The sequence below is a fragment of the Puma concolor genome, chromosome B4, assembly GCF_028749965.1.
Source record: "Puma concolor isolate L17-30 chromosome B4, mPumCon1.1.hap2, whole genome shotgun sequence".
NCBI classification, from domain to species: Eukaryota; Metazoa; Chordata; class Mammalia; order Carnivora; family Felidae; genus Puma; species Puma concolor.
Genome location: NC_141673.1, coordinates 287,721 through 312,225, shown reverse-complemented (window position 1 = coordinate 312,225; position 24,505 = coordinate 287,721). Strand labels below are relative to the sequence as shown.

General features: G+C 56.8%; 3 protein-coding genes across 4 annotated transcripts; 2 read left to right on the top strand and 1 right to left on the bottom strand.

Moving 5' to 3' along the window:
• The first annotated feature begins 519 nt into the window (after nucleotides 1–519).
• Nucleotides 520–4,082, top strand: ADM2 (adrenomedullin 2). The gene is made up of 3 exons (XM_086711898.1): nucleotides 520–644; nucleotides 772–891; nucleotides 1,559–4,082. The coding sequence occupies exons 2-3, from the start codon at nucleotides 782–784 to the stop codon at nucleotides 1,875–1,877; spliced, it is 429 nt and encodes a 142-aa protein (XP_086568024.1). The 5' UTR covers nucleotides 520–644; nucleotides 772–781; the 3' UTR covers nucleotides 1,878–4,082.
• A 1,069-nt stretch (nucleotides 4,083–5,151) lies between these two features.
• On the top strand, nucleotides 5,152–7,817 carry MIOX (myo-inositol oxygenase). The gene is made up of 10 exons (XM_025926638.2): nucleotides 5,152–5,288; nucleotides 5,765–5,845; nucleotides 6,079–6,159; nucleotides 6,332–6,494; nucleotides 6,624–6,691; nucleotides 6,816–6,925; nucleotides 7,002–7,069; nucleotides 7,164–7,213; nucleotides 7,346–7,458; nucleotides 7,563–7,817. Exons 1-10 carry the CDS (start codon nucleotides 5,274–5,276, stop codon nucleotides 7,669–7,671), a joined length of 858 nt encoding a protein of 285 aa, XP_025782423.1. The 5' UTR covers nucleotides 5,152–5,273; the 3' UTR covers nucleotides 7,672–7,817.
• Nucleotides 7,818–19,699: 11,882 nt separating this feature from the next.
• On the bottom strand, nucleotides 19,700–24,408 carry LMF2 (lipase maturation factor 2). Of its 2 annotated transcripts, none has more exons than XM_086711896.1 (14): nucleotides 24,253–24,408; nucleotides 23,509–23,762; nucleotides 23,298–23,326; nucleotides 22,948–23,165; nucleotides 22,693–22,871; nucleotides 22,098–22,239; nucleotides 21,823–21,957; nucleotides 21,648–21,753; nucleotides 21,478–21,574; nucleotides 21,226–21,408; nucleotides 20,954–21,122; nucleotides 20,716–20,827; nucleotides 20,546–20,642; nucleotides 19,700–20,454 (listed from the first exon to the last, which is right to left on the bottom strand). In XM_086711896.1, the coding sequence occupies exons 1-14, from the start codon at nucleotides 24,344–24,346 to the stop codon at nucleotides 20,149–20,151; spliced, it is 2,121 nt and encodes a 706-aa protein (XP_086568022.1). In that variant the 5' UTR covers nucleotides 24,347–24,408; the 3' UTR covers nucleotides 19,700–20,148. The 2 variants fall into 2 exon arrangements, with proteins under 2 accessions (XP_086568022.1, XP_086568023.1); XM_086711897.1 differs by having other exon boundaries at nucleotides 20,716–20,777.
• Nucleotides 24,409–24,505: the final 97 nt, after the last annotated feature.

Sequence of the window (24,505 nt, the reverse complement as noted above, 5' to 3'; positions counted from 1 at the left end):
GATGCAAGGGTCTCACGTTGTACTTAAACTTCTTACAAAAACCGTTCAGGACTTCGGTAGTGTGGAAAAAGAGGGTAGAGATTCTTCAGAACACAGCTGCGAGGGGATCTTGAGGAAGGGTCTCCAAATCAGCTTTGTGAGGAACTGAATATCTAGCCTGCGTTCTCCAGCCGTGATTCTGGCCAGGCTCCCAGGACACTCATCAGGGCAGACATTTGAGGAGCCGACCCTCGGGACCAGGAGGTGGTGGGTGGCTGGCTGACTGCACCCCTACCGCCCACTCCTAGAAGACTGCCAGGCTCCAGGACAGTGTCCCCCACCAGAAGGCACCAGAGATGAGGCTGGTGGCCGCTGGGCTCCCTGGCCAGTCGCTGAGCACTTCCCAGTGGGATGGGGCCCCTGTCAGGCTAGGCAGGAGCGGGGAGCAGGACAGCCGGGCTCCCGCCCCTCTGGGGCATCCGGCTCCGCCTCCTCCTGGAAAGACTATTTAGATCTGGTGATGCGGAGGCCAGGTCTCCGGCAGGACCCACAGACGGCAAACTGGCTGAGGAGGTCCTCCACCTGCCAGGTGCCCTCTGCCCAGCCAACAGACAGCAACCCCCCGGCCCGCTTCTCGCCTGAGACCCTCTCGCCGACAGACACAGGTACAAGCTTGGCTGTGTCCACGCCGCCTGCACCCCTCATCACCGGGGCTTGCCAATGTGCCGGGCTTAGGGGTGGCAGGCGGTGAGGACTGCCCCCCCACAGCTACCTGGCTCACACTCCTTCCAGCCCCGCCCCCATGGCCCGGCCCCTGCCGGTCACATTCGGTTGCATCAGCCTGCTCTGCCTGCTGCTCCCAGGCACACTGTCCCGCGGCCTGGGCGGGAGCCAATGGCCTGCCCCACCTAGGTGAGTGGGGTTCACACCAGCCCAAACCTCGGGGCCTACGGGGAAGGAAACCAGAATCCCTGGGGAGGCCCCCCTCGATCTCCCCCTCCCTGGACCCCCCCCCCCCGACTCTTCCTGCAGTGGGGAAATCACCCCCTGCCCCCTAAGTGAGAAGCCAGCAAATGGGCCTTCAGCAAATCCTGAGCAGGGCAAGGGACCCCTCTTTCTTGGCCTCCCTCCCAGGGCACTCCCCTCCCCTATGAGTAGAGGAACCACTTCAAGGAGAGGTTGGCTAGGAGAGGGGAGGCTGGAGGGATCCCCAGGATTGCCCACCTTCCTCCACCCCCAGGGGAAGGCTGGGGGGGGGGTCACTCGGGTCGTGAGCATGGTGACCCACAGAGTCCAGGGGTGCCCTTTGCCCAGGTAAATGGACACGTGGCCTGGGCTACTGAGATGGCTGAGAGCCAGGACCCAAGCCCAGAGCTCACAAGGGGCGGTGGGCTTCCCCTGGCCTGCTGGATAATGACGTGGGGGCTGCGGGCTTCCCCTGGCAGTGCTCCAGGCTGTTGGGGAAACTGGGCTTCCCCTGCCAGTGACCCCAGGCCTGTGTGGAGGGGAAATTGGGTGCTTTTGGAGGGTCCCTAAAAGGTTTGGCCATCAGGTTTACTTCCCCCAACCCCCTCTGCAGGGAGCCTCCAGCCTGGGCCCCTTCCGGTGGCCTGAAGCCGGGACACCCTGCCATTCAGCCTGTGGTCTGGAAGCTACACCAGGCCCTCCAGCCACAGAGGAGCGCCAACCGAGCCCCTGCCATGGGTCGCCCTCTCCGGGGTGGCCCCCACCGACACGTGGGCCCCCGCAGGTCCCGAGCCCAGCTCCTGAGGGTGGGCTGTGTGCTGGGCACCTGCCAGGTGCACAACCTCGGCCACCGCCTATGGCAGCTGGTTGGGTCAGCTGGCCCACGGGACTCAGCCCCCGTGGACCCCAGCAGCCCCCACAGCTACGGCTGAGATGGAGCAGGACAGACCTCTGTCTGTCCCGGCCAGGATGCCACCCCCCAACCCAGTCCCAAAGCTGCACCTGGGCCCCCCTGCCCCCACCCGGCCCCGCGGACTTCCTACAAACACCAATAACCAGAACAGTGTGCAGGCCCCCAAGGCTACTCCCGCCCCACCCCACACCCACCTGGTCCTGTAGCAAGCAACCTTGACCGGTTTTGGACAAGGAAGGCCGGGCACATGTGTCGACCCCAGCAGGTCTGCAGGCAGAGTCTGGACTCATGAAAGGGGCTTCAGAGGGGAGGGGCAGCCCAAGGATGTGGGGCAGGATACCCAGGGCCACGCTGGGCCAGCACAAGGTGGGCCAGTGTGGCCCCTTCCCCGCTGGTCCGGAGTCATCAGATTAGGCCCTGGCTTTGGGCACGCGCACTTGGCCTGTCCCAGGTGCCCAGCCTTTCCATTCCCTGTACCCTGGAGACTGGGAGGGCAGCAGGAAGGAGGACCCCCTGTGGTCCCCATCCCCAGAGCCTGAGTGAGAGAGGACAGGCCATGTCAAAGTGGAGACCTCCCCCCCCCCTCCCCGCACCCCCTCCCCCTGCAGCTGGATAGCAGGGAGCCTGGGAAAAGGCCTAGAGATTTAGGAACCACACTGGGGCTGAGCAGATGCCCCTTCCCATCCCTCTGGGCGGGGTGGGGCTGGGTGGGGCAAGATCTCCAGCCCAGATAGGCCCAGTCAGAACCATTCCACCTCAGGTGGGGTGGGGTAGTCCAACAAGGGTGGGGGCGCCACAGGCTATACAATCTCCCCGGCCCCACCCTGCCCTGCTCTGGGATTTACTGGGGCAAACTGGTGGACAGCAGGAGGCTGGAGCCGGCTCGCCTAGAGTTGGGGAAGGTGGATTGTCCTTCAAGGCTTAGAAAAAGGTCTTCAGCCGGTTCCCGGTGTAGGTCCACCCCGGGTAGGGCCTTTACATGCTGTGATACCTGAGACTTTGCTAGTCCCTCATTACTGACACCCCCATGCCATCGGGACATGACCCAAGGTTCAGAAAGGAAGTTTCCATTACTTGGCATACACTCATAATGGCACTTACTCTGTCAACATTTGCCCTCGTCTCCTCCTCAGCCACCCTGTGAGGGGAGTGCTATCATTATCCTGTCTCTAGAAGCAGAAACTGCAGCCACAGAGGTCGGGGAAGTGCCTACTGTCACCGCAGTGCCCTCCCACAGAACCCCTCAGATGCCCTGCCCCCCCCCCCCATTCCCACCCCTGAGGGTGGGAGCATTTCCAGGACACCATTAGGCCCTGTGGAGACAGTTCAGGCTGCTCCCTGCCCTGAATTGCGGGTGGGAAGCAGATCAGGGCAGGCTGCCTGGAGGAAGCCTAGGTCTGAGGATTGCAAGGCTCCCAGGAGAGCCGAGGGTGGAGTCCACAGGAGGCAAGAGTATGGCCGGGGAAGCCCCCCCACCCCTACTCCCAAAGCAGCTGAGAGAGGCTGGAACCAGCGTGAGTGGGGGTGGAAGAGGCCAGTGGGCCGGGCCTCAGAGCCATATGCCTGTGGTCCCTGAAGGGTGTCATCAGAGCAGGCAGGGGTCGCAGGGCCAGGAAGACTGGGGAGAGAAGAGAAGGGGTCTAGGAGGGTCAAATTGGGAGAGTTAGGAGCTCCACTTGGCCGAGACCGCCCCGCCCCCGGCCGCCCCAGGCTTCCCATACTGGGCCTGTGTGTTGTCTCGTCCTCTGTACAAGCTGTTCCTCTGCCAAGGACACCCCCACATTGCCCCTTCCTCACTGGTCAGAGCTGCCAGACCCCCAGAATTCCATGCCCTTGTTGAGGAACTGCGCCAGTTTGGGGTTCATTTTCCTCGAAGCAGGATGGACTGTTGACCTCAAGGCATCCCTGTGCCGGGCCATGTGGTCGCAGCATTGCACCTGGCATCCACCTGGCCCCTGAGCTCCAGGCCATGTCTGGGCCACCTACATGATGCTCCCTGATGCCAAGCTCACCCGACTCCCGCCGGCCTTCTCCTCTCTCTCCCTCACGCAAATCCTGTCGGCTGGTCATTTGCTCCTTTTTCTGGTCCAAGCCGCCACCTGCTTTTGGGGTGATGGCTCCAGCCACCTCCCTGGACCCTCCCTCCATTCCTTCAGCAAATGCTTGCTGAGCATGTGAGAGAAGCATTAGTGAATACCCCCTCCCAACTGACACCATAGTGGAAGGAGACGGTGAAATGGACACTTTGCCATTTCAAATGGGGGGCCCCAGCACTCTCTCCCCGTCTATTCTCAGCACTGGCAGGAGGAGGCCATCATCGTAAGAGCAGCACACCCCACCCAAACGTCTTGTCTCTGAAGCTGAGTGGGTGCTGAGACCCACACGCCCGAGGGGGGGTGTAGACTGACACCTTGACACCTTCGTCCCCTGTCCTCTCTCTCTCTGCCCCCAGATGACCCGACCATACTCAGCATCCCCCCCACCCCCACCCCCCATCTTCCTCAAGTGCACCGGCCTTTCCAATATGAGACAATGGTTGGTTTTGCGGTGTCTGCCTCCTACTTGGAGAACCTGTCAGCTCCCGGGCAGGCATATTGATCAGTTGGGTCCTGGCTATGTCTGCCTGACCTGGTCCATGCCTGATGAGTGCTAGCTGAATTCATCTCTACCCTGACTCCGGATGGAGCCCCTCACCTCAAAAGCCAGACAAAGATCACCACCACCCCTGTCTTGACCAACCTTTAGCCAGGCTGCTCCACTGGGCCTCACCCAGTATTAACAAGTGTCCCCTGCCCCTGAGATCTGATCACCTGGCCTGCCTTTAGCAAGGATCCCCCAACGTCTGTGTCTCCCCTTAGCAATCTTCTGTCCATTGACCCCCACTCTGCTTATTGGCAGTCAACCCCCTGCTGTCTTTGTTGGATTCTGTCTCCCTTATTGCAATAGTCACGAATAAAGTCTTTCACTCTCACTTAGCAAGCGTCAGGATAACTTTTCCTATAAACCCTGCCCTTCTCATAATCCCAGGTGCCTGAGGCTGATGGGTGGGGTCTGGGGTCTGCACCACCTGTTGGGAGGGGCCTACTGTGGGAAGGGAGGTGTTTAAGGCCCTTGGAGGAAGAGCAGGAGGCCGGTGGTGGAGCTGGAGCGGACGTCAGGCCTCCAGGTCCTAATCAGGTCAGTTGCCCAGAGAGGCTGAAATCAGGAAGAGGGGGCCGGGGCCGGGGCCTCTGGGAGCTGCTCCCGTGCTGACACATTAACTTCTGAGGCCAGGAGGAGGGTGGATGGTCACTCATTACCGAGGGCCAAGGCCAAGGGGTTGGGTGGTGTCCGGTCACTTATGTAACCTGTGGGCATATATAGGGGCACACGGCCCGTGGGACTCTGACCCACCTGCCAACTCTGCTCCCTCAAGATGAAGGTGGCTGTGGTGAGTACTCCAGACCCAGCGCACATGAGCCCCACTGACTGATCACCCAGCGGCTGGTTGTCCCTCGTGGAGCCGCAGACCCCCGCCCTCTCCAAGCTGGTTCCCACCAGCCTGCTGGTCCCGGTCAAAGGGCTCCCTCCTTCCTGTCCTCCTCCTGCTGTCTAGCTGGGGCAAGGGTCAGCAGCCCCACCCCAGGCTCCCTGCAGACCCAGATCTTGAGAAGGAGATGCCGGGTGCCATGTGCTCCTACGCAGCATCCCGGGCACCCGGGCCTCACCCGGGGAAGCAGGAGTCCTGCTGACATCCACTCTGCAGATAAGGAAATCGGAGCGAGGTCGCCTCAGACTGTCATTGTGCTTGGGGAGGGGCTGTGCCCTGCTGCCTACCTTTTAGGCTCTGGTGCCCTGTGGGGACGTCCTCACTTCCTCATGGAACTGGCATCAAGGCGAAATGGGTTTCATCCTCCACCCAACCAGGGCCCAGACCCCTCCCTGGTCTACCGGCCCGATGTGGACCCAGAGGCAGCCAAAGACAAGGGCAGCTTCCGAAACTACACCGTAAGGACCCCACCGCTTGCCACCCTCCTCCCGCCCTGCCCCAAGCCCAACCCCACCTCAGCCCCATCTTTTCCTGGGGAGCGCAGCATTGTCCCCTTTTGCACAGCTCAGGGGCTGCCTTTGGGCAGCTCCCATTCACACTTGTGGGGCCAAGCCTGGGAGACCAGAGCAGTGGGCCCCAAGGGTGTGAAGGGCAGGGACGGGAGCCTCCCGGCTGACCTTCTGGCTTGCAGTCTGGCCCGCTGCTGGACCGTGTCTTTGCCACCTACAAGCTTATGCACACGCAGCAGACCGTGGACTTCGTCAGGAAGAAGGTACTTGGCAGCTCTCTGCTGCAAGTCCAAGGGTGGGGCTGCCCCCTCCCCCCCACTCCCCCCACCTTCCCCACCCCCCCCACCCCCTGCCCCCAGGCCGAATAGATGGAGAGGGATCGGGCCCTGATCCCGCCAATACCATGGCCGTGCTGACATCCCCTTCCTGGCCTAGCACACCCAGTTTGGGGGCTTCTCCTACAAGAAAATGACTGTGCTGGAGGCTGTGGCCATGCTGGACGGGCTGGTGGACGAGTCGGACCCAGACGTGGACTTCCCCAATTCCTTCCATGCCTTCCAGACTGCTGAGGGCATCCGGAAAGCCCACCCTGACAAGGGTGTGTCCCCTTCCTGGGGTGGGCTGCAGTGCAAGGCCTGATGGGGGTCTTTGCCCTTTCCTGACTTCACCCCTCAGTTCCAAGCCTTCTCCTCTGCCCACTAGCCTTCTCTGTCCCTCTCCCTCCCAGACTGGTTCCACCTCGTGGGGCTGCTGCATGACCTGGGGAAGGTCCTGGTTCTGGCAGGGGAGCCCCAGGTAAGGCCAGAGGTGGAGGGGCGCAGCAGGTTGGGGCTGGGGCAGCCTGGGTTCAGGGATCTGGGCTCTGGAAACCCCCCACGTGGGCAGGGCAGTCACACCCACTGTGCTTGCCTGTCCCCAGTGGGCGGTTGTTGGAGACACCTTCCCAGTTGGCTGCCGTCCCCAGGCCTCTGTGGTTTTCTGTGACTCCACCTTCCAGGACAACCCCGACCTCCAGGATCCTCGATACAGGTGCTCCTCCCTGGCGACTGGTCTTCCTCTTCCCCACAGTGCACCTCAGCCCCTCACCTTCTATCTTTCCCTGCAGCACAGAGTTCGGCATGTACCAGCCCCACTGTGGGCTAGAGAACGTCCTCATGTCCTGGGGCCATGATGGTGAGGCCAGTTAGAGCCGGGCAGTGGGGAAGATGGGGACCATGGTGGGGGCCATGGCTCTGGGTGCTCTGGGGTGACACCTTGTCTCCCACAGAGTACATGTACCAGATGATGAAGTTCAACAAATTCTCTCTCCCACCGGAGGTAGGTGGGGGGAGGGGCTGAACCAAGAACACCCAGCCCTGCCCCGCCCGGCCCGGCCCGGCCCAGTTTAGCCTGGCTCAGTTCGGCCAGCCTGGCCCTGCCCGGCTGGGTGTGACTCCCTTCTGCCCTCAGGCCTTCTACATGATCCGATTCCACTCCTTCTACCCTTGGCACACGGGTGGCGACTACCGGCAGCTGTGCAGTGAGCAGGACCTGGCCATGCTTCCCTGGGTGCAGGAGTTCAAGTACGGCCATTGCTGTGCAGGGCTGGGTGGAGGGGACTGGAGGGTGGGGGGGCGGGGGGACGTGGGGGGCTTCCTCACGAGGCACTGCCCCTCCCCTGTTGCAGCAAGTTTGACCTCTACACCAAGTGTCCAGATCTGCCGGATGTGGACGAGCTGCGGCCCTACTACCAGGGGCTCATTGACAAGTACTGCCCTGGTGTGCTGAGCTGGTGACCGGCCTGCCCACCCTGCCCAGGCCTGGTCAGGTGCCCTGGGGTGACAGCCAAGGTTGGGGGGACTCCACGTGCACATCTGCGGTCAACACTCCCTGTCCTGGTGGCCACTCTGCCCAGTGGCAATAAAGACCTTGAAGCAGCTTATGAGTCTGACCTTCACTGAGGCGGGGGTCTGTTGTGGCCGCAGTAGCCTCTTGGACATGTGTGTCCACTCCTGCCACCACACGCATCTTGCTCCGCTTGCCAGCTCCGGCATCAGCATCTGGGGTTGCCCTGCCCCTGCTCACATTCTCAAAACAAGTCCTTAAAAACAAGACAAAGCAGAACACTTGATAGCTAGGAGAGCAGACGGCATAAAAGCTCATGGACCGTGTGCAGGATAAGTGCAGTGAGCTCCAGCCACGGATAGCACCCCAGGGCCTTCCCGTGCCCCACGGTGCAGCCCTCGCCTGGGGTTGGCAAACCCCACGTATGTGTCCCTCAGCACTACAGTTTAGCACCGGATTCCCCTCTACCTTCTAGCAGCTTATTTCTTTATATTTCTTTCAATGTTTGTTTATTTTTGAATGAGAGACAGAGCGTGAGCAGGTGAGGGGCAGAGAGACAGAATCCAAAGCAGGCTCCAGGCTCTAAGCTGCCAGCACAGGGCCCAAGGCGGGGCTCGAACTCACGAACCTAGCCGTGAGACCACGACCTGAGCTGAAGTCGGACCCTCCACCGACTGAGCCCCCCAGGCGCCCCTCTAGCAACTTATTTCTTGGACAAAAGTGGATCGAGGAATTTCCTTCTGTCGAGATTTTGCTAATTGTATCCCCGTGGTATTTACTAACATTTCTCCGGTATTTCCTACTGCGTGCACATAGAGGCTTAATCAGATTAAGACTTGGCTTGCGGGGGCAAGGGTGCTTTAGAGGCAGTGGCATATTCTTTCCCAGGGGCCACAGGCTGTCTTTTGTGGTGTGGAAGCCACTCTGTTCGGGTCCACCTAGCAGCCCTAACCCATTAGAGGGCGGAGCTATGATGTCCTGGCCCCCAGCCTCCTCAGTCATCTGAGGGAACACTGCTTAAAGAGAAGCTTCCTCCCCTGCTTGCGATCTGGCTCTCTCTCTCAAAAATAAGTAAGTAAACATTTAAAAAATATTAAAAAAAAAAAAAGAACATGTAGATCTCAGCACATTTGTGCTTTGGTTCCTTGATTTTATCACCCTCGCTGGTACTCAGACCCCCCCTCGGCCAGGGCTGGGGTACAGCTTCCAGATGGCTCCCAGGTCCTTCTGACATGACCGCAACAGTCTCTGGTGGGTGTCCTGCTGTCTGGTGATAAGACACCCAGACTGTGGTAATTTCCTGTGTTTTTGTAACAAATTACCACAAATTTGTTGGCTTAAAGCAAAAATTTATACTCTCGAGTTCTGGAAGCCAGAAGCCTGAGATGACAGTGTTGGGCAGAGTTGTGCTCCCTCCACAGGCTCCAGGGAGGAACCATCCTTGCCTCTTCTGGCTTCGGGGGGCTGCCTGCACCCCCCGGCTTGTGACTCCACCTCTGCTCTGTCTTCTCATGGCTTCTCCATTTACCTGTACCTTCTGCCTCTCTCTTATGAGACACAGTCATGGCACCGGGCCCAAGATGATCCCTCATCTCAATATCCCTAACTTCATCACATGCACAAGATGCTTTTTCTTTTCTTTTTTTAAGTTTATTTTGAGAGAGAGAGAGAGGGAGAGCATGCATGAGTGTACAAGTGGGGGAGGGGCAGAGAGAGGGAGAGAGAGAATCCGAAGCAGGCTCTGCACTGTCAGCACAGAGCCCAATTTGGGGCTCGAACCCAAGAACCATGAGATCATGACCTGAGCCAAAGTTAAGAGCTGGACGTTCAACCGACTGAGTCCCCCAGGGGCCGCAAGATGCTTTTCCTTTTTTTTTTTTTTTTAATGTTTATTTACTTTTGAGAAAGAGGGAGACAGAGTCAGAGCGGGGGAGGGGCAGAGAGAGAGACACACACAATCCAGGCTCCAGGGTCTGAGCTGTCTGCACAGAGCCTGAAGCGGAGCTTGAACTCAGAAACCCCAAGACCATGACCTGAGTCGACTTCGGAGCTCAACTGACTGAGGCACCCAGGTGCCCCAAGATGCTTTTTCTAAATAAGGTCATGTTTACAAATTCCAGGGATTTGATGCAGACACCTTTGGGGGGCTGTTTGTTCTCGAGCCCCTCCAGAGCTTTTCAGTTGCAATCCGAAACGAGCCGCCATCGGCAGAGGGCAGGAAGATGCCAAAGGGACAGGCCGCTCCAGGTTAGTAGGTGGCAGGTTTAACAAGCAAGGGAGCCTACACGTGAGGCTTGTCTGGGGCGACCACAAGACTCCTGGGTCTTTGCATCTGCCCGCGGGAGTCTTAGAGGTTTAGGGGCACCCGGCTGGCTCAGTCGGTAGGGTACGTCACTCTTGATCTCAGGGTCATGAGGTGGAGGCCCACGCTGGGTGAGAGATTATTGTTTAAAAACTAAGGATAGAATCTTGAAAGTTTACACTCAGCACTTAAGCAGCTTCAGTCACATGGACCGTCCAGTTGGTCTCCACCCCACATCGCTATCCTTGGAGCAGCTTCGGGGGCGGGGGGGGGGGGGCGGGCAATGGGATGCACACGGCAAAGACGGGGGAGGGGTGAGGAGCCCTCGATTGCCAGGGTCCAGTTCACGGGTGCAGGTGGTAATGTCCTCCCCACGACCTTCCCCAACAGCTTACCCCGGAGGCTGCCCCAGACCTGGAAGCTGCCACTTCAGGGAGCCCTGGCTTCTCTGAGGGGGAGACGGTATTTCATATCCACACGTTGGGGGCTAAAGACTCACTCTTGAACATTCGCCTCCACTCCACCCCCTGGTGTGGCCACTGGAGGTGGGGTGACCCACCGCCTTCCCCGCCCTGCTTCTCCCCGTGTACCTGTCCCCCGCTCCCACCTCAGGAGAGTGCGGGCTCAAATGTGTCGGACTTGCTTCCTTCTGGAAGACTGTTCTCTTGCACCATCCCTGGGCAGCCTCCCCAGTAGTGGGCAACCTCTGCCACTCCCTCCGGTGAACTGTGGCAGTGCAAGTGCAGGGTCCCTCCCCTGGGGAGCTGCTCCATGGGATGGGGGGGGGGGAGGTGGGGGGCGGGCGGTGCTCGGCAGGCTGAGTCTCTGGATCCAAAGGTACCGTTCAGATCTCATCCCTGGGGGGCCTTCCCCGTGCAGAGCAGAAGAGGCCATCTTTGCTCCTGTCCCCAGTCCCCAGACCCTGTCTGTGTCCCTTGCGATAGCACCAGGGTGGGTAGCGCAGTGTGGGCCAGGGCCCCATCTTTCTGTCCCCCTGGGGACTATCAGGCCTCACTGGGCTCCAGGCACTGAGGCAGCCGAGGAGCCTGCAGGCAGGAGGAGGGCTTGGCTCTCCGGCTTGCTGGCATCCCCCCCCTGGCCCCTACCCCTGCAGCGTCCCCCTTCTTGCTCTAGCCGCCCTGGTCTGCCTCTCCCCGTTGCCCCAGGCTCAGCCTTCCAGGGCGCCTCTGATTCGTCAGGTTTCTCTTTGAATGGGCCCGTGGGTTCCCTCCGAGAAGGTGGGTTGCAAGCAACTGAGCCTTAGAGGAATCTGGAAGTTGTTCTCGGGCCCATCTAAGGCAGAAAGTTGGAGCGCTGTGCGGGAACCGGCGGGGACCCGGCAGTCCGCGGCCTGCTGGAGCAGGAAGCTCGTGGATGGCCAGGCCTGGGGGACAACGAGCAAGCACTGGAGCAAGGGGGCTGCTCCCAGGGCACAGACGGCCCAAGAAGGAAGTAATGGCAAGTTCAAATCTTTCCGTCTCGGGCTCCAGGCATGGCCTGAATGCAGAAACGACCTGCACTGAGACAGTGGTTCTTCTGGTGCCCCTAAGGCCCTTTCAGGGGCCCATGAGGTCACCTGCCTTTTTCACTGAGCTGACGTCCAGGGGACTCGGTGGGCCAGGGGTTTGCCCACTCTGCCACACACCGGCTGAGACTGCGTCCTGACCTGGCCCTGACCGTCCAACACCGCACACCCCAAGTCACAACAAGGTCAGTTTTACTTAAGAACGAAGTCGTAAACGTCACTAATATTCTTAAATCTCTATCATTGAGTGTGGGTCTTTTTAATCTTTTATGTGGCAAAATGGGACGTCCGTTTTTGGACACATGAGGCGCTTCTGCTGAAGCTATAGAAGCCTTTTCCCTGGAACAACACCTACTGGACAGACTGTAGGTGTTTGGTCTCGGGCATTGGGCAGGGCATTTTCTTGTTTCTTTTCTTTTTATAAAGACTTTTTAAAGTTTATTTACATTTAGAGAGAGAGAGAGAATGGGAGGGGCAGAGAGAGAATCCCAAGCAGGCTCCAAGCCATCAGTACAGAGCCCGACACGGGGCTCGATCTCGTGAACCGTGACATCATGACCTGAATTGGCAGGCATTTTCTTAAAAATGAACAAAATGAGCCTGTCGCTTCAAGAAAAACAATGGTAGCATTTGTTGCCAATAATAAAATTTAGCTTTCAAGCAAAAACAGGATTTGGGAAAACCTGTGCCCGCAGCTGCGAACATGACAGCTTCCTTAGACTCGGTTTTAGGATGAGATTGGTGGTGATACTAATGAATGGGATTTTTTCAGGTCGTACGATGTCATGCGTCAGCATTCGGAAGACCGGTGTAACTCAATGAACGGATATTGTCTAAATGACCAACATATGATGCCCTTGCATTGTGTGGGATGCACCAGTGGGTTCTCATGGGACAGAGGACAAAAAGTTCATTGGGATGGCTTCATATTCCAATTGCAATGAACCGCCGAGAAGTGACTGTGTAGTTTTGATATGGTATTAAAGAAGAACACCCACGGTGATCTGAAAAAGTTTCTAAAATATTCTTCCCTTTTCCAGCTACATATCTGTGTGAGGCCAGGTTTTCCTCATATCCTTCAACCAAAAACATACTGCAATAGTTTGGCCAAAACAGCAGATATGAGAAGCCTGACATTAAAGAGATTTTGCAAAAACGTAAAGTATGCTACTCTTGGGGCTCCTGGCTGGCTCAGTTGCTAGAGCATGTGACTCTTGATTTCAGGGTCATAAGTCGGAGCCTCATGTTGGCTGTACTTTACTTTTAAAAACAAACTAACAACAAAAAAATCTATGGCACTCTTCTTAATTTTTTTGAATACACTTATTTTTCATTAAAAATTTGTCTTCATGGTAATGTGTAGTGAGCTTATTTATATAGTTAAATAACATTAGTAAGTAAATAAAGAATTTCTCAGTTTAATTTCAACGTGGTAGATATTGATAGATATAATACCTCCGAAACAAAAGCTCTTTGGAGTCCTCAATTTTTAATGTTTATTTATTTTTTTGAGAGAGAGAGAGAGGGAGAGACAGAGCATGAGCAGGGGAGGACCAGAGAGAGAGGGAGACACAGAATCCAAAGCAGGCTCCAGGCTCTGAGCTGCCAGCACAGAGCCCCACGTGGGGCTCGAACTCAACACCGAACTGAACCATGAGATCATGACCTGAGCCGAAGTCAATGGACGCTTAAGCTTAACTGAGCCACCCAGGCACCCCAGGGTGTCCTCAAGCTTTAAGAATATGAAGGAGTCATGGGGCACCTGGATGGCTCAGTTGGTTAAGCGTCTGACTTCGGTTCAGGTCATGATCTCGCGGTCCGTGAGTTCGAGCCCCGCGTCAGGCTCTGTGCTGACAGCTCAGAGCCTGGAGCCTGCTTCGGATTCTGTGTCTCCCTCTCTCTCTGCCCCTTGCCTGCTCACGCTCTGTCTCTCTCTCAAAAATAAACATTAAAAAAAAAAAAAAAAAAAGAACGTAAAGGAGTCCTGAGACCAAACAACCGCTCTGTGGGCTCCGTGAGGGCTGAAGTGGAGGCCATTTCTGAGCACAGCCATATGGAGCTCTCTCACCAACCTCCGGGGCCAGCAGCATGCCCCCGCCCCAGGGGTGCAGTCAATCTCCACGGCAGATGTTGTCTGTGATGCTGGGCAGTATCGTCAACACCCTTTTGTGCCAATTTAGACTTGCCGTCCTTGTCCCCTGTGCTTCCTCCTGCATCACTGTCCACTAACTCGTGAGTGCCCATCACCGACGTATCCCGCACAACACTGCCTCTGGCCAAACGTGTTCTTCCGAGTGAAAGGCGGAAAACAGAGGCTGGTATCAGTGGGCCCCGCATATGCCCCATGACCCCCAAATCAATGATCTGACAGAATAATGGAGCAGACAGGCGAAGCCCTGGCCACGGTGCCAGCTTGCGGACAATGCCCTCGGGAGTCAGGCTGCAGAGAACGCCCTGTGCGGCGAGCCTGGAGTGCAATGTCCGGGAGCCATCCAGTGAGCATCTCTCACTCCCGCACCCAGGGTCCCCTGGTGAAAGTGTTGCGGTCCACTTCGGTGACTCTGGGAATGCTGCATCGTGAAATGTGGTTCTCAAGGAAGCAATGCTTTTCCCCAGGCATGGCAGCGCTTCCCTGGGACTGGACATGGCTAACCACACAGCTGTGCGGAGTGCCTCTGCTGTAGGTTGAGCAGGCAGTGTGTGACTGGTGCTGGCCTTCACGGGGAAAGGGCTGCTGGTGCAGGACTGAGAGGCCTCGGGAATGCTCCAGGTGACCCCCAGATGCCTGAGAACTGCCAAGTCTCTGGCCAGCATCGGTGGAAGACTGCAGCACCCTGTGTAGATAGGCCCAAGCAACTCCGATGCAGAGTTGCTGAAATAAACACAACCCGGGGGCCCGTGGGTGGCTCGGTTGGTTGAGCGTCTGACTCTCGGGCTCAGGTCATGATGTCACCTTTCCTGAGATGGAGTTCCAAGTCGGACTCTGTGCTGATAGTACAAAGCCCGATTGGGATTCTCTCCTCTCTCTCTCTGCCTTTCCCTCTCTCTTCTTCAAAATGTGTAACTAAGCATTTAAACATAACCTGTATTTTTTCTTTGCTGTCCTTCAAACACTGACCATTTTTTTTTTTTAACATTTACTTATTTTTGAGAGAGTGCAAGTGGCGGAGGGGTACAGAGAGAAGGACAGAGTATCCAAAGTGGGCTCTTCAGTGACAGGCTGACAGCAGTGGGCCCGAGGTGGGGCTTGAACTCACAAACCTCAAGATCATGACCTGAGCTGACGTCGGACGCTCAACCGACTGAGCCAGTCAGGTGCCCCCCAATTTTTGTTTTCTTCCCCGGTGGCTAACTTCACAGTCTAGCATGTGAAATGCAGAATTTGGAGACAGGATTGTGCTGAGCTCAAGGGAAGGTAGGTGTCATGCTGGAACCTGCAAGTGATGTGGGTGCAGGCACGGACCAGATTTTGGGTGCCTCTGTGCCTTGGTGTGACTTGGTGTGACCTAGGGTTTTTGTGCAGGGTGTGGAATGGCCGCCTTGTATTAGTGAGACCATCGCTTGTAGGGGGAGGGGAATATACATTAGGAAGATGGATTCATCAGGGTCCTGGGCACCCCAGGGGGTTACATGTTGTGTCAGATTTCCTGTGGGTGGGGAATCTGCATTCTCATGAGTCTGGGTGGGAGGAGCCACTCTGCCCCTTGTCGCCTTTCTTTCTGGAAGCCAGAAAAGGGAGAAACGTGGCATTACCCTGGAGCTATATGGGGCCGTATTCTAACCTGGCCATGCTCGACTCCTAATTTGGAGCTGGGAATAGGCTCTCAAACCCAACTGTGTCCAGGGACAGTGTGTCTTCACTAGGCCAGGCCAGGCCAGGCCAGGCCAAGATTTTGGCCATGGTCAGTCTTAGTTTGTGGTGTGGGGGCATTCAAGAGAAGTGTTGGTTCACTGCATTTGTATGTTCATTCGTGCTTCTTTTGAAGCTTGGAAAGATTGTGTTGGTCAGACAACTGAAGGGTTAACAAATAAATTAAAATTAAATTTGTAAAGCAGTTAAAGTATTTCAGGCATTTAGGATTTACAAATTAAGGGTGCGTGGGTGGCTCAGTTGGTTAGGCGTCCGACTTCAGCTCAGGTCATGATGTCCCAGTTCGTGAATTTGAGCCCTGCGTCGGGATCTGTGCTGACAGTTCAGAGCCTGGAGCTTGCTTGGGAATCTGTGTCTCCCTCTCTCTCTGCCCCTCTACTACTACTCTCTCTTTCTCTCCAAAAAATAAACATTAAAAAAATTTTTAAAGTGGCGCCTGGGTGGCTCAGTCAGTCGAGTGTCCGGCTTTGGCTCAGGTCATGATCTTATGGCTTGTGGGTTGTCGGGCTCTGTGTGGACAGCCCAGAGCCTGGAGCCTGCCTCAGATTCTGTGTCTCCCTCTCTCTCTGCCCCTCCACTGCTCACACTCTGTCTGTCTCTCTCTCTCTCAAAAATAAATAAACATTAAAATTTTTTTTGAGAAAAAAATTACAAATTTAACCTTCCAGAGTTATTGCTAAAACCTACCGGATCTAAAAAAAAAAAAAAAAAAAAAAAAAAAAAAGAAAGAAAAAGAAAAAAAAGAAAGAAAGAGAAAAAGAAAAGAAAAAATAACCCCAGCAAAACCAAAACCCTGCTAGATTTAAATAGAGGACAGAAAATTAAAATACATGGATGGGGAGACTTAATTTTGTTAAGATGAGAATATTACCAAAGCAGGCTACAGAGCCAGTGCAATCCCACTGCACTGCATAGAAAAATCCATCCTAAAATTATTATTATTTTAAAAAATTTTTATTTATTTTTGAGAGAGAGAGAGTGTGAGCAGGGGAGGGGCAGAGAGAGGGAGATGGAGCATCCCAAGTGGACTCAGTGCTGATAGCAACGTGCCCAACGCAGGGCTCGAACTCCTGAATGGTGAGATCATGATCAGAGCTGAAGTCTGATGCTCAACCAGCTAAGCCACCCAGGTGCTCCCATCCTAAAATTAACATGGAGTCTCAAGGGATCCCAAATAGTCAAAAGAGTTTGAGAGAGAAGAATGCTGGAGGACTTGCATTTCCCAATTTCAAAAGTTACTACAAAGCTACAGTAGACAAAACACGGTAGAACCATCATAAAGACAGATATACAGACCGAAGCAATAGATCAGAGATCCCAGAAATAAAGTCCTTGCATCTATGGTCAGTTGGTTTTTGACAAGAGTACTGAGACCATTCAATGGGGGAAAGGGAAGCAGTCTTTTCAAAAATGGTGTTGAGAAAACTGGATATCCACATGCAGAAGATGAAATTAGACCCCTACCTCACACTATATGCAAAATTAACTCAACACGGATCAAAGACCTAAATGTAAGAGCTAAAATTATAAAACTCTTAGAAGAAACATAGGGGGAAATCTTCCTTGAATCTGACAATGATTTCTGGGATGTGACGCCAAAGTACAAGGAAAGAAGAAAAAACAGATAAATTTGACTTCATAAAAATGAAAAACTTGTGCATTGAAGAACACTATAGAGTGAACAGTTAATCTGCAGAATGGGAAAATATTTGCAAATCATATATCTGATGAAAGGTTAATATGCAGAATATACAAAAACCTACAACTCAATAACAAAAAGCAAATAACTGATGAAAAACAGGCAAAGAATAAATAAAAAATAAAGATACAAAAATAGGGGGGCCTGGATGCCTCAGTCGGTTGAGTATCAGACTCTTGGTTTCAGCTCAAGTCAGGATCCCAGGACTGTGGGATCGAGCCCTGTGTCAGGCTCTGTGCTGACAGCGCAGAACCTGCTTGAGATTCTCTCCCTCTCCCTCTGCCCCTCTCCCCTGCTCGTGTGAGCGTACTCTCTCTCTCTCTCTAAACAAAACAGGCCAAGGACCTGCATAGACATTTCTTCAAAGATATGCACATAGTCAATGAGCACATGAAGTCACTCAACATCGTTAGTCGTTAGGCAAATGCAAAACCCAAACTGCACGCAATACCATTTCAGACCCAATAGAATGAGCATCACCATAAAAAAAAAAGGGAAATAGCAAATGTTAGTGAGTATATGGATAAATTTGAAATTTGAACTGCGGTATATTCCTGGAGGGAATGTAAAATGGGGCACCTGCTGTAACAAACAGTTTGGTGTTTCCTGAAAATTTAGCCATAGAATTGCCAGGTCCTGCCATTCTACTCCTAGGTGTGTGCCCAAAATAATGGAAAGCAGGGACTCACACGTATACTTGCCTGTCAATGTTCATTTATATCATACACAATAGCCAAAAGGTGGGAACAACCCAAATATGCATCGACGGGTAAATAAATAATCAAAAGGTGGTGTAAAAACACAACAGAATAGTATCCAGCCATAAAAAAGGAGTGAAGCTCTCACACACGCTACTACGTGGATGGATCTTGGAAACACGCTGAGTGAGAGAAGCCAGAATAGACCGTGTGATTCTACTCACATGGAATGTCCGGAACAGGTAACACCATAGAGACAGCAGATGTGTGGTTGCAGAGGGCATGATAAGGAGGAGTTGCAAGATGCCAGGTAAGGGGAACGGGGCTTCCTGAGAGGATGAAGTTTTAACATTGACTAAAGCGATGGATGCACCACTCTGTGAGCCCACCGCATTTTAAGGGTGTGAATTGTATGGCACGTGAACTCTATCTTAAGGGAATTTTTACAGGAAACAAAACAAAAACCGAAAAGAGATTCGCAAACTGAGTTTAAAAGCCTGAAGGAAGGGGAGCCTGGATGGCTCAGTCGGTTAAACGTCTGACTCTTGATTTTGGTTCAGGTCATGTTCCCAGGATCACAGGGTTGTGAGATAGAGCCCTGCGTGGGGCTATGCGCTGAGTGCGGAACCTGCTAGGGATTCTCTCTCCCTCTGCCTCCCCGACCCCCCACTCCCTCTCATGAGTGTGTGCAGGCGCACTCTCTCTCTCTCTCTCAAAAAAAAAGTCTAAAGAAAAGCAACAGATTTTTAAAATTTATTATTTTTTTTAACATTTATTTATCTTTGGAGAGAGAGTGTGAGCAGGGGAGAGGCAGAGATAGGGAGACAGAATCTGAAGCAGCCTCCATGCTCTGAGCTGTCGGCACGGAGCCTGACGTGGGGCTTAAACTCATGAACCATGAGCCAAAGTCAGATGCTTAACAGATTGAGCCACCCAGGTGCCCCCAGGTTTTAAAATTTTAAATACTTTACTGTCTTCAGGCAAAAGTCAATTTATAGATCATTTAATCTGCATGTAAGAGCACCTTTGAAGGCACCTGAAAACACAGGTCACAGGTCCACGTAAACCACGCGTGGCTGTGGGCACAGGCTGAGCATGGGTTGTGTTCAAATCAAAGAGGGGGCTCAGTGACACGGGGGAGGGAGCTGAGCACACTGGGGGCTGACTAGGTATCCATGGGACCAGAGCATGAGAGGTGGGGGCTGAGGACAGAGTCCGGGCCAGCTGGGCTACAAGTTCTCATGGAGGGCGGGGACCTCCTGACTGACCACAGAACCCCAAACAGAAACCTGAGTGTTGTCCTCAATACCTGCTTCCACATTTGTCTTCCTGGGTGGTCAGATGCATTCTCCCTCCTCTGCCCTTGACCCAGGGCCTCCTCCTTCCTCTCCCCACCCACACCCTGTGCCACTCTGCCCGAGGCGTGATGGGTTTTCGTTCTGCTGAATGCTACGCAACACCTCCCTGACCTGGTGCCTGTGGTGCCCGCCCTGCCCCTCCCGCCTGTCCTTCCTTCACCCCTGCCCAAGGGAGGTCCAGGGCTCTGACCCTTCAGCCGTTCCCTGAGATGAGGAAGCAGGACAAGCAAAGAAAGCAGGGCCCAGGTTCTGGTGAGTTCTCGGGCCCTTGGATGCCTCCAGGCCCTACATTGTGCCACTGGCCTCGCAGACTTGATGCGTGGAGCGGATAGGTCGGCCAGGCCGTGCCCGAGCGTGTGCTTATGTCTGTTTCACAGAGGGGAACGTTGAGGGCGGGAGAATGAAGGCATCCACAAAGCCAGGCCAGCTATCAGCTGGACAGCACGAGCTGTGTCCACTACCAGAGGTAAGGGAAGGTCCGCTGTCCTCAGGACTCCAAAGTGGGAAGAAAACATCCGACGCATGGTCAAGCACAGAGACACCTTTATTGGTTCCTGGACCCAAATGGCAGGAGTCTCAGGACTGTCTTCCCTCTCCCTTGATGCCCCAGCAAGTCAGCCTCAGACCCTCTGGCGCAGGAGCTGTGGCTGGGGCATCAGGCTTGGATCCCTACAGAGGGAAAGGGCTTCCCCAGCCCTGGTACAATGTCCCGGCAAAGACCTTGAGCTGGGTCACATGCCTGCCTCGTGGGTCAAGGCCAGGAGATGGCGTGGGGAGGGCACGGTTGGTATGTGTCTGGGGAGTGGGCCCTCCGCGCAGCAGGGAAGCCAGAGCCCCCCCCGGAGGATGGCACCCCATCCTGCATCTGTCACGGCAGTTGGCTAAGGCACGCAGGCTGGATCACGTCCTGTGGCAGAAGGCCAGAGACGTGCTGGGGACCCTGACCCTCTCCGGACGTGTGGCTGACAGATGCAGCTATTTTTTCCTCCCTGGAGACTGGGAACTGCTCGTACAGTTGTCAGGGGCTGGGGCAGCTCGTTTGGTGGCAGCTCCAGAGTCCTTCTTCGGGGCTGGCCTGTGCTTCTCCTCCTTCCCCGGAGGGGAAGACCGGGGGGAATGAGGCCTTGAATGCAGGGCCTGCACGACCCTGATGGCCCCCACTGCGGCGAGGAGCCCCCAGAGCAGGGTGGAAGGCTCCAGGGGAGACAGCTGTCTCCGGACCCAGTGGAGGGCCTGGGCCAGGGTGTTGCTGGAGCTGCGGGCTCGGGGTGGGTTCTTGTCCTGTGGGTGTAGGATTGAGGAAGGTCCGTGGGGACCACTCCTGTGGGGGAGGGTCACCCCTGCCACTTCCCCCTCCCTAACGCCTTCCCACCTGAAGGCCAAACTGTCTGAGCAGCATGTCCAGCGTTGGGTCCCCCAAGGACACTGGTGGGAAGAATTCCTCTACCCACTGGCGTCGCCACCACTGGCTGCAACAGGGCGGGACGTTCAGGGGCTGCCTGAGCTCAGGCCCCAGCTTCCCACTGGGCGCCCTGGCCTTACCTCTGCTCCCCAGGATGTGAGAACCAGTACTTGTAGCGCTGGGCCCGCAAGTAGGTGGGTGGCTGCTTGTGGAAGGGGTACTTAGTCACGTCGTTCTGGATGAGGCGGATCACTGCCAGGGAGTGGGCTCAGCACAGCCAATGTTCTCTCGGCCCCACCCTCCCCTTCACACACACCCTGCCCCCCACCAGACCCTACCCTTCCCATGAGCCACCCCCAACTCCCCACGGGGTCTCACCAGGCTCCTTGCCCTGCAGCAGGCGCAGGACCAGGCCCGTGAACCAGGGGCTGTGAGAATGTGGGCCCAAGGCTGCGAACCACATCTGCCAGTCGAGGCGGGGCTGGTGGGGCGCCACGATGGGGGGTGGCCGGCTCACGTTCCCGGGCTTGTACATGAACTCGATCTCCTGCCCGGCAGAGCAGGTTAGCACAACTCGCTGGACTGGATGGACCCTCCCCCTGCCCTCTGCAGGTCCCTCCCTGTCTCGTGGGGCCCGCGGGAGCATTTACCACCCAGCGGTGCCCGTCATAGCTGCCCTCCAGCACCACTTCGGGCCGCCCACCCAGACCGGTCATCCGGCGGAAGAGGCCGTAGGAGTTAGCCAGCTGTAGGTGCTCTACGGTGCCAAACAGGCGGTGGGCCCCAGTCCAGAGTCGCCCGTGGGTTGAGGGTTCCACGTAGGAGTATGGCACCTAGAGGCAGGTGGGGGAGGCTCAGTGCTGCCCCTCCGGACCCCACCCTCCTCCCCGAGTGCTACCCACCAGGCTGATCACAAACAAGGCCACCGTGGCAGTGCCGAAGATGAGCAGCTGGACTGCAGTGCAGAGCCTCCTCGGCCACCCTCGCACCTGGGTCCACCTGGGGGGCGGGGGACCCGAGTGCTGTCAGGCCTGCCCTGCGCAGCTCTGCCCCACCCCCTCGGGCCACGTACCTCCAGAGGGCAGTCAGCAGTTCCCAGGTGAGGGAGGCCACCCCCAGCCACATGGTGGGCAGGGTCACCGTTTTCAGCCACTGGGAAAACTGGTGGAAGGTAAAAGCTGCAGAGGGAAAGGGGTGTGAGGAGGGCCGGTCCAGTCTGCCCTCTGGTCCCCCCAGCTGGCACTCACTGGTTCTGGAGTGGACAGCATGCTGCTCCCAGTCAACTTCCAGGCCGAAGTAGTGCACGGTACCATAGGCTAGCAGCCCGTAGATGGTGAATTCCAAGAGCAGAGACAGCACAGCCAGCAGCGTCCTGGGCCAGGCTGTTGAGCAAGACAGTCATAGTCTTGGGCTGGGGTGGAACTAGAGCAGGGGTCACTTGGGGGGTGGTGGAGGGAAAGAAACTTGCTGGTGGGTGGTTGGGCTGAGAGTGTCTGACCGTCTGGGACAAGCTGACACTCACAACTGGCTGTCTTTTTGCAGTGGCTGTTGCCAGGTGTAGCAGTCAGGTGCCCATCATCCAGAAGAGCGGTGGTGAGCACCAGCGTGAGCAGGTTGAAGAAGTTATAGTTGCCAGTGATGATAATGAGGACTTGCAACAAAACCTGGGGGAGGGTTTGCACTGAGAGTTCCTGAGGCCCACCCCCTTCCTGGCCCTTCAGAGCCTGCTTCAAGCCCCGCTGCACCCTGTGCCTAGGTCTCTCCTGCAGGCATCCCCCCCCCCCCCCCATTCATCCCCGGGCCTGTGTTATGTTCTCACTCCACTGTCCTCTACCCCCTGCTCATACCTTCCATAGCTCCCACCACCTGGAAGAAACCCCAGCTCAGCATGCCTCGTGCAGCCCTTCTGCACCTGCCTCTGCTGACCTCACTGGCGTCTTCTAGGGACGCCACAGCCTCGCCCCACAGGCATGCCTTTACATCCTGGATTAGCCTGTCCCTCCACCCACCGGGCCTTCCGGACTGCTTGCAACAGCCACCCGATCCCAATGGGACCCGATGGGCAGTGCTGAAGAAGGCCACATCCTACTTTCCTGATGGCTGAGGTCCCCACCCACCTGAGAGTAGAAAGCTGCCAAACGCAGGCGGCGGACAGGGGCGAAGAACAGAGGGGGCACTGCGATCTCAATGAGGAAGGTGGCCACCACACATAGTTTGTGCAGCCAGACGGGCAGGTGGTGGGTGAACCAGGAGGCAGGTGTGGGCAGGCACTGTGTCTCGTAGTGGTAGGTGAGTGCTGCAGGTGATAAATGGGTGGTCAGGGCTGGGCAGAACCCCCAAGACTGCCCCAAAGTCCAGGATAGGACCCTTACCAGTAAGCCCCCACCAAGCGGGGCAACGGCTGGTGAGCTTGACCACACCCGAGGCAAACATGAGGCGAAACAGCAGCCAGCGGACCAGCCAGAAGGGGAGGTCTTCGTGGGGCAAGGCCCCTGCCAGCCCGCCCTGGGGGGCCTGCTTATGGTGGTGGCGCGGTCTCAGGGGGGCCACCAGCACGGCCAGGAAGCCAGTCTCCAGCAGCAGGGAATCCCTATGGGAAGAAGGAACAGCACAAAGGGCCCCTCCCCATCAAGGCTGTTCCCCTCAGAGGGTCCTCCCTGGAGAGGCAAACATATCCTGCTCCACCCCATCCCCTGCAGCCCCACACCCAGGAGTCACTCACCACTGGAAATAAAGAAACACCTGGCCCACCTGCAGGGAGAAGGGTTGTCAGGGAGGTGGGGCGGGGGGGGGGGGGGGTGCGGGTGTCTGCAGAGGCAAGCAAGGCAGAGACAGGGGTGAGCGGGAGGGTGGACAGGGCTGGAGAGAGTTGGTGACATGGGTCCCAGTGGTGTGGGGGGGGGTGGAGCGGGCAGCAGGCAGCCCCCACTTGCCTGGTAGGCCGACAGGTAGGCAGCCCAGAGCAGCAGGTAGACGAGGAGGGTGCGCAGCTGGCGCAGCAGCAGCGCACCCAGGGCCAGCAGGGTGCCCAGCAGGCTCAGCAGCTCCAGGCCCTGCGTGGTGTCTAGCCCGAGCTGCGGAGCCTCCCACAGCAGGGTCGGGGTCTCCCACAGCTGCTGCCAGCGCCCCTTGCCCTGTGGCCTCAGCGTCTTCCGCGCAGGTAGGATGCCCTCGGCACCATACAGGCCTGTGGGAGTGCACATCAGGGCCAGGGCCCGGACACTGTCCCCCAAGGCTAGACACCCCCCACCAGTCTGGGCCCACAGGACCCACCCCTTCCCCCAACCTAGGTCAGGACCTGGAGACTCTTGCAACCGGGTGAGAACCTGATCTCCAACCCCTCCCAGATCAGGCCCCAGAAGGTCTACCGGATATTCCCAACTCAGGACCTCCCGCCCAACGGAGAGAGTTCTCCTCTCTTCCAGGTCACATCTCCTAACTGCCCCACCAGGTCTGCGCCCACCCCCCTCAGAATTCTGCCCCGGCGCCAAGTCAGAACCTGCACACCCTCAAACCTCCCCAAGCCCCGCCGCGGCCCGCAGGACATGAACCGAAGCCCCTACCCCAGGCACCGAGGCCTGGACGTTACTCCCTCCCCCAGTCAGCGGAGTGTCGGGCGGAGAGAGGAGGGGACGCAGGGCGCGGGCCGGGAGGTGTCCCACCCTCGGCGCCCTCACCCGGGATCTGCGTGTAGAGGGACGCGAACGCGAACATGAAGACGGCGGCCACGCCCTGAAGGAAGAGCTGTCGCGGGAGCCGGGAGCCCGCCATGTCCGCAACGCGGCCGGCCGGAGAACAGCCCCCGGGCACGCCCGGCCCCGCCCCGCCCCGCCGGCCCCGCCCCGCCGACCCCGCCTCCAGCACCAACGGCGGCCCTTCCGGCGCGCTCCTGCAGCGCGGCGTCGGGGTTCGCTCTCGCCCGCTGCGGCC

What these genes read in the sequence shown, in the direction of transcription:
- LMF2 (XM_086711896.1), bottom strand. Translation starts at nt 24,346, where the DNA reads ATGGCGGGCTCCCGGCTCCCGCGACAGCTCTTCCTTCAGGGCGTGGCC. An exon ending in CCTACCTGTCGGCCTACCAG is followed by an intron (nt 23,327 to 23,508) that starts GCAAGTGGGGGC and finishes TTCTCCCTGCAG; the next exon opens with GTGGGCCAGGTGTTTCTTTA. An exon ending in CCTTGTTTGTGATCAGCCTG is followed by an intron (nt 21,409 to 21,477) that starts GTGGGTAGCACT and finishes ACCTGCCTCTAG; the next exon opens with GTGCCATACTCCTACGTGGA.
- MIOX (XM_025926638.2), top strand. An exon ending in GCAGCTTCCGAAACTACACC is followed by an intron (nt 5,846 to 6,078) that starts GTAAGGACCCCA and finishes TCTGGCTTGCAG; the next exon opens with TCTGGCCCGCTGCTGGACCG. An exon ending in AATTCTCTCTCCCACCGGAG is followed by an intron (nt 7,214 to 7,345) that starts GTAGGTGGGGGG and finishes TTCTGCCCTCAG; the next exon opens with GCCTTCTACATGATCCGATT.
- ADM2 (XM_086711898.1), top strand. Translation starts at nt 782, where the DNA reads ATGGCCCGGCCCCTGCCGGTCACATTCGGTTGCATCAGCCTGCTCTGC. An exon ending in CAATGGCCTGCCCCACCTAG is followed by an intron (nt 892 to 1,558) that starts GTGAGTGGGGTT and finishes CCCCCTCTGCAG; the next exon opens with GGAGCCTCCAGCCTGGGCCC.